Raw genomic sequence first — 8,479 nt, 5'->3', positions numbered from 1 at the left:
CCGGACGCACAGGCTCAGCGGCCATGGCTCACAGGCCCAGCCGCTCCGTGGCATGTGGGATCTTCCCGGACCAGGGCACGAACCCGCATCCCCTGCATCGGCAGGCGGACTCCCAACCACTGCGCCACCAGGGAAGCCCTCTAGCTGATTTTTTACTAGTTCTGTTGATCACTAAGAGAACACAGGTCTCCAACTATAATTATGAGTTTGTCTATTTCTTCTTTCAGTTCTGTCAGTTTTTGATGTATGTATTTTGAAGATCTATTGTTTGATGTATACATTTAGGTTCACAATGTTGTCTTAGTGAATTGTCCCTTTTATCTTTTAATCCTTTCTTTATCCATGGTAATTTTCATTACTCTGAAGTCTATTTTGATCTTAATATAGTCATTCCAGCTTTTAGTTGATTATTGTCTGCATGTGTATATCTTTCCCATTATTTTATTTCAACTTACTTATATCATTATATTTGAAGTGAGCTTCTTACAGATAGCATATAGTTGGGACATTCAAAAAAATCTATTCTGACAATCTCTGTCTTTTAACTGGTGATTTAGAACACTTACAGTTAACGTAATTATCGATGTGTTTGGATATAGGTCTATCATTCTGTTGTTTTCTGCTTTTCTATTTTTCTCTGTTTTTAATTCCTTTGTTTCCCCTTTCCTCTTTTTCTTTTCTTTTTTGAACCTTTTTTATTATTCCATTTTAATTTTCCTGTTGCATTTTCAAAAAAATATATATAGTTTGTTTTTTTCTTAGTTCTTATTCTAGGGATTACAGTATAAATATTTAACTTTTCGAAGTCTACTTGGAACCACTTCATGTGGAATGTAGAACTCTTACCACCATGTTACCAAAACTAATTAACCTTGTTCTGGAGATACTAGCAATAAGGAGTAAAAATGAGAGGTATAAAAGGGAAGAAGAGAAGTTAAATGGTCATTATTTGCAGATGACATGACTGTTTATCTAGAAAGTACAAAAGAACCAACTAGAAAGTTATTACAACTGTTAGGAGATTTCAGTTGGGTGATTGAAAGCAAAATTAAAATACAGAAACCAACAGTCTTCACATGTAAAACAATAGCCATATACAACATATAATGAAAGAAAACATTAAAATATCTTAGGCATTATCAAGAAATGTATAAGTTCTATATAAAGAAGTCTTTAAAAAGTGATTGACAAACACACACTCATATTAAAAAAATAGAAAGGTATTTCATACCAGTTTCATGCATCACTATGGAAGCAACCACAGTTCAGACAGTTGATGACATGCTTGGCTAAGGAGCCAAAAGGACAAGCTACCATCTGTGAAATTAACATCCAACATGTTAAGGAAGTCAAATCCCTAAGTTGATATGGAAACTTAATACATCTCACTAAAAACAGTAAACAGGATTTGTTTTTCTTTTTAAAAAAATCAGAAAAAAAAGGATTCTAAAGCTCATACGAAAAAATTGGCAAGAATAATTTTAAAAATTATGAAAAAGGAGAGTATTAACAGGAAATTATCCCTATCAGACAGTAAGGCATATTTTAAAGCTATAATAATTAAAAGTGTGGTATTAGACCATGAATCAACAGTTTACTGAAAAGGCTTAAAAGTCCCCAAATAGATTAGCTACAAATCAATAAATAAAAGGTGGATTATACAATATATGATGTTGCAATAAGGGGGCAACCATCTCAAAAAAATTAAGTTGTATCCCTAGTTCACATTTTACAGCAAAGCTAATTGCAGGTGGATCAAAACTTTAAACATATTTTTAAAAAAAGACTGTTAGAAGAAAATATGAGGGGTTTAAACATAATCTCCAAGAGGTAAGGTTTTTCTACCTATGACACAGGTAAAACACAGTGGTCATTAAAAAAAAAAAACTTTTAATTCTACCTGTATTTTAAAAAATCTATAAGCTCAACTGAGCTTCAGTGTGCAGAGTCTTTGTTGGGGTTTCACTACATGGGCATGATAGAGTCTCTCACTGACCACAGGGTTGAACTTAATCCCCATCCCCTTTTCCCTCCCCAGAGGTCAGGCTGATATCACTGTGATTCAAAGCCCCAACCCTCTAATCATATGTTTGGTCTTTCTGGTGTGGTCAGCTTTCATACTGAGTCATCTCATTAGCATAAACTATCAGTTTCCACCATGAATAACAAAGACACTTCTAGCACTCTGAAAATTCCAATGATTTAGATCCTAGAAAGTGGGATTGAGGGTGGGGGCCGAGCAGGACAGTCTGGGAGTAGGGGAAGAGGGCCAGGCAAATTTTTTATTCCAAGAGTTAAGAGGCTACCTGTAATAGCAAAAGGCTGGAAACCAAGTCTAGTAACAGAGGACTGATTAAAAAAATTAAGATTCATTCATATAATGGAATTCTAAGCAATCGATGAAAAGATGGGGCAACTCAGTAGTTAGGATACAAAATAAACTGCTGAATGTGCAAAACAACCTGTATGGGATGCTCCAATCTGTGTTCACATATGTTTATATATACATGGGGCCATCTCTAGAAAAATATACAAGAAACTGGTAACAGAGGTTGAATCCAGGGGAGGGGAATAAGTGGCTGCAAGGACTTGCTTTTTTACCCTTTTTAACCTTCTAATTTTTGTACGATCAATGACATATATTACCAATTTAACAGGAATAAAACATTAACAATGTATTTGAACATTTCTATGAGGGTACTGAACATAATTTATAATTTAATCTTTGAATACTAAGGGCTATTGTCATGAGCTATATTGAACAATAAAGCTCTAAGTGTCTATCGAGGCACACAGGGCTGTTTTCACCCACACTAAATGACCCCAGGCTGCTGTGATTTGAGTGTTCGCGTCATTTTTAGATTTTCTTTCTCCCAGCTGCTTCTGACTACTGTCAACATTCCTTCCTCTAGCTAACTTAAACGTCTTTTAAATTGGTGCTTTTAGTGCGGTAGGCTAAAATGCCAGTCACATGGTCCCAATACGGTCTATTTAAAACAAAGGGAAACTGGCTCTTTGACAACTTGAGGAATCCTCTTAAAATTGATGAGTTTTAGAGGTTAGACTTTATTTAACAACTACTTGACCACTCAAGATTTTTACACATTCTCAGTTCCATATAACTTAATAAAGAACAGCAAGGCATTACTGAAGTCACTATATAGTTGGTATTGTTAAATACATGCCTGAAACTTTTCCAGAATTGCTTTTATCCATTCATTCAAAAGTATTTTTGAGCATCTAGTGTGCACCAGAGAATGTGCTAGGTGCTAGGGATACAGCAATGAACAATACAGACCATGGCCAAACTCCCTCAGAATTTACATTCTAGTTGGGGAGAGAGGCAAGAGGCAAAGATAAAGCGGTACTATAAAGAGAAAAGAAAATACTGTAATAGAGTGATTAGGATGGGGTGCAGCATTAGACAGGATGGTGTATCTGTAGGGTCTGTTCAGAAAAGGAAAACCACTAGGCTCTCTCTCCCTCTCACACACACACACACACACACACTCCATTTTTAATATATAAAATAAGGCATTTATTATAGGGATTCTAGGGGGCTATTCCTTTTGTGTCTGGCAAGTGAGAGGGAAGATGAATGTGAAGTGGGGAAAGCAAAGATGCACTGGGACCTGCCAGGATGAGCAAAACCCATGGGAATTGGGTGGAACTCATGAGAATGGACTGCAAGTCTCCAACCTCGATAGTGGGGTTGTCCTGCACAACCCAGCACCCTTTGTCATAAAGTAATACATACATCTGGCCCAGGAGTCAGAGAAGCTGAAGGAGGTGACCCAGTAGGAGCTGGTGTTCTGTGGACCTGGCTGCTGGCCCACACACCAAGAAGATGAACCAGCAGATAAGCAATAACCTGGCTGAGCAGCAACAGTGTGTGCCTTGCTTGGACCTTTCAGTTTTAAAAACAATCTGGATCTGGCTACTTTACTTCAGCCCACTAAATCTTACTCCAAACATCTCTTTGACCCATGCTATTCTGGAATTATGCAGAGGTAATTCTGAGAAACATATCTCCAGCTTAGCTACATTGGCCTCATATAAATCCACCACCAATGGTCAGAGGTCTCCGAAAGATATCTGAGCTGACAACTTGAAGGATGAGGATTCAACCACACAACCACATCAAGATTTGGAAGAGAATATTCCGGGCAGAAGAAATAGCTAGTGCAAAGGCTCTGAGGCAGTGATATAAATGAGGTATTTTTGGATGATGAGACTGGGGCATAGTGAGAGGGACAGTGGTATGAAATGAGATCAGAGATAGAGGGAGGGACCACATCACGTGGGGCCTTGTAGAACATGGTAATGAGCATGAGTCACTCTTTTCTAAGTGCAACGAGAAGCAAGTGGAGAGTTTTTAATAAGACAGCAGTAGTTTGATCTGATTTACATTTCTAAACTATTTTAAAATAATTTCAAATATAAAAGGCACCAGGTTAGCACAAAGAACTCCATCATCCGGGTGATTTCCCTTTGCTTTGTGGAGACTGGGCTGTAGCGGGCAGGACCACCCCTTCCACAACTCCAAGCTTCTTGCTCTTCTATGTAACTGTCACTCCTAGAGCACAATGTGCGTGATGCCCTTGGAGTTGTGCAGAGAAGGCACCCAAGTGTGGAAGCAGCAATATTACAGAACTACTGCACAAGTTCAGTTTTCAGATCTCATTGGAAAACCAATCTCATTATTTTAGTCTCAATTCATAAATACATGTTGGAACAAAAATTGCTATTACCTCTTCAGATCTAGTCTCAAATTTATTGGCTATATCAAATCACTTCTCAAAAACAAAGAACCTTAAAGATTTGACACCACTGAAGCTATTTAAAGTGAACGTGTCACAAATAATTCCAGATTTCCAAAGAATTTCCAGAGAATATGCATAACTGCCTAAAGGAAACATGGTGAAGGGGCCAATGTTTATGCTGATGTATAGATTCTAGTCTCCTTATGTTAGAATTGGTCTTAGACTTGTATATCTCCCATTTTCATTAGACATGGCTTATTTTACTTGAGATCATGAAAATTTTTCCTAAAGCAAGCTCTTCTGCCTGGATTATCTCTCCCTGCTAGCAATACTGTCTGGCTGAAAGCCAAGTGTTCAAACATTGAGGGTACAGATATTCAAGCTCATTTCTGATTTTCAGCACAATTCCAGGTTTAATGTTAAAAACCAACAGCTAAAATTAACTATGGATAGCCATTCATTCTCACTAAAATTTAACACAACATCTAATAGGTGCTAATTAAATCATGAGGGTAAAGTAGAAAAGTGAAGGAAAGTCAGGTGACTATGGGGAACCATTTATCCTCTCTCTTATACTCAGTTAAAGGGGAGTGTGGTTACAGCACTAGACCTAGAACCTTTATTCACAACTGCCTTATATATTTACTAACTGTTTTTCTTCATTTAACAGTGGCTCTTAAATAACAAAATAAATTATCAGCAAGTTCAACCATAACTTAAAAAATAGAGTAAAAAAACCCCTGTTCGAGCCTCATAAACGCAAGCACAGCAATATATTTCATACATGTTGATTACAGTTTCCATGTTCTTTGTGTAAATAACACAAAGATTATTCTCTTCCCACTGTTGCAAGTTCACAAAATTTATGAAAAGGCTTCACTCTTTTTCCCCAGCTCAGTTAACTGTACTTCAGTTGAACACAACAGACAATAACTGGGGTTATTAGTGAGATGTGGTAAAAGCAAAGGTCATGACCACTCAGAACAACACCTAAACCTAAGATACACCTCAGATTTTCTAGTCTCATCCTGTAGCTCTCATTTATTAAATAATTTACAAAGAACTGTTGAGGATTTAATGAGCAGGCTGAACTCTGTCATTCTGCCATTTTGCTAGTCATGAACACACGTATTTTCCCTTTAAAATGAAGCAGAAGGGCTTCCCTGGTGGCGCAGTGGTTGAGAGTCTGCCTGCCGATGCAGGGGACGCGGGTTCGTGCCCCGGTCCAGGAGGATCCCACATGCCGCGGAGCGGCTGGGCCCGTGAGCCATGGTCGCTGAGCCTGCGCATCCGGAGCCTGTGCTCCGCAACGGGAGAGGCCACGACAGTGAGAGGCCCGCATACCACAAAAAAAATAAAAATAAAAAAAAAAATAAATAAAATGAAGCAGAATACTATTCATTTCCAATGAGACTAGATGTAAGGGAAAAACAGACAACATCGAAGAGATTTTTAAGTTGTGCTATGTTGCTTTAACTGTTTAATTTTAAAAAGGTTAATTACCAGATCAGTGCACCATCTCTTGCTTAACAACATAATACCTTTGCAAGTAGATAAAAAAATATCTTTAAAATAAGCCAGAGGTAAAAATGTAAAGGCCTGAATGACTTGAAAAACAGAAACAGAATAATTTCTGATCAGTGACTATTAATGGGCATAGTCATTTTATACAGCAAGTAACAACAATTTAGCAATTTTTTAAACAGGCACTTGATAGAGTGTATACTCAATACTGGGGCATCATACGCAAAAATATGGCTTTATTACAAAGGATTCAAGATGGCAACTACTTAGAATCCAGTGCCAACACGGATTATAACAAATCCAGTGAGTATTTTGTTTTTCAATTATTCATAGAAAATTTAATCCTGATTAAGTATCCTTGGGCAGGAATTCATGGGTAGTTGATGACTGAAACCAGCATTTATGTGAAATGCTTCTGTTAATTTAATCTGTGTATACAGCTTAATTATGATTGGGGATTCAGTGTAAGAGAAATGAATTATATCAGGATTAAAACTTTAGTACCATATCACAGAGTACTTTCTCCTTCTTTCTTTTTCAACATGTAAACCAGCTTGTCCCTTCACCTAAGTGCTCAGATTTTAAAACCCTTTGTAAAACCAATGCAATGTATCTAAGTTTTTCATAAACTATCTGTCAAAAACGCTTTGCTAATCAAGCTAAAACCTAGCTAGAGCTAGAATAGAAGAAAATGGAGAATAACCCCACCCACAAATAAACAAAAGCTTATTCACTTAACTATGAATATATTTTATACTGATTTTCTGAAGTAACTTCATTTTCAATTTCTTTAACTCCAATACAAAATGCATTTTCCTTAAAGCATAAAAAGAAGCAGTTTTTAACCAGTGTATTACACTGATTTCATAACTGGACTTGGTTTAGACATGTATAAGCAAGTAATCATTTAACTGATTACTTTTTATAAGACTATCAAACCTGAGTTAATTATTGATATAAGATGAGGCATTATAAGTGGTGAATCTCTTACCAAAATATCATATAATTCTTTTCATCTTTATTTCCATATGGAAATTGCATAAATGACCTTATAACAACACTCTTTCTTGAAAGTTTATTAAGTATATCTCAAAACATTTATTACCTTTTTTTCAGTTTGGTACTGCTTAAATGCAGTTGTATAAATAACATGCTCTGCTTTCTCTGTTCAATTTTTCATACCAAAAGTATGAAAAGAAAAGTCACTGTATTTGAATCCTTATTGCACTCTGGTAAATAAATTTACTTTTCCTCTAAAGAAAATCAAGTATCAGAAGTGAGGGCGACTTTTGTGTCCAGATGATATGGTCAGTGGCAGTGTTACTGAGGAAAGTGAAGAAACTTCCCAGTAAAGACTGTGGGATAGAAAGAGTCTGTAGAGAATCACCATGGAAACAGACTGGCAAAGGATAACGCCTACTGTAATGACCTGAAAAGAAAAGAAAGAGAATGCTTTACTGCCTGCAAAAACAGAAATTATATTCATTTTATCATGGACCTATAAATACTTTATACATATATAAACTTATATATACGTTATATAAATATACATAAATAAAAAACTGTATCTGTCCCATCTTTACTGTGTGTACATTTTGTAAAAGAAATTTTCAATAGGAAAATGAGACTAATGTTCAACTATAATTGTTCAAAAGTAAAATTCCTTTAACAGTTAGTTTATAGATGTCAAAATAAGACACAAAAGAATAATTTGCTAAACCATCTTCTCAGGGTGCATGCACTAAAGAAAGTAATAGGAAAAATCAGACTCCTGGCTAATCTAGTAATAGGAATAAAGCATGCCCCTACCTGAATGCTGGAGAGTGCTCTAAAAGCCCTTTCCGAAATTCTCAAGTCACTTCTCTATTTTTGTAGACTACCTTCCTATCTATTTACCCTTTGTAAATACCTCAGGTTCAAGAAACATTTGTGTGTTCAACCGCACACTGCATTGCTTGTAAAGGGCTCCTGGCAGAACTCCACTTCGAAATGATGGAGTAATTCACCTAAGAAGGTAGGTATCAATACAACCAAAATGTGGCATACTTGAGCATGGCATTCCAGTCTGCAGGCTGTTAAAGCAACTAGACTGACTTTTAGAAAGCTGTCTTGGTTTTTAACATTATGTAGCAAAAAATTTTAATCATTTTTTCTTAACTACAAAGATGAGTTATAAATTTTATAATTTAATT

General features: G+C 36.3%; 1 protein-coding gene across 4 annotated transcripts in view; it reads right to left on the bottom strand.

The window, feature by feature from the left end:
* Positions 1-948: 948 nt before the first annotated feature.
* The window catches only part of GPR180 (G protein-coupled receptor 180), a 32,411-nt gene continuing 24,880 nt past the window's right edge, over positions 949-8,479 (bottom strand). Inside the window, exons 9-10 of one of the 4 annotated variants that reach the window (XM_030856911.2) lie at positions 8,197-8,293; positions 7,581-7,716 (exon numbers count right to left, since the gene is read on the bottom strand). In XM_030856911.2, the coding sequence (XP_030712771.1) occupies positions 8,204-8,293 (90 nt within the window). In that variant the 3' untranslated portion in view covers positions 7,581-7,716; positions 8,197-8,203. Of the gene's footprint in view, positions 8,294-8,479 lie in introns of all 4 variants that reach the window. The other 3 variants (XM_030856910.2, XM_030856909.2, XM_060287971.1) reach the window with 3 other exon arrangements.

This window comes from Globicephala melas, chromosome 18 (assembly GCF_963455315.2).
Source record: "Globicephala melas chromosome 18, mGloMel1.2, whole genome shotgun sequence".
NCBI classification, from domain to species: domain Eukaryota; kingdom Metazoa; phylum Chordata; class Mammalia; order Artiodactyla; family Delphinidae; genus Globicephala; species Globicephala melas.
This window is presented reverse-complemented; position numbering and strand designations above follow the sequence as displayed.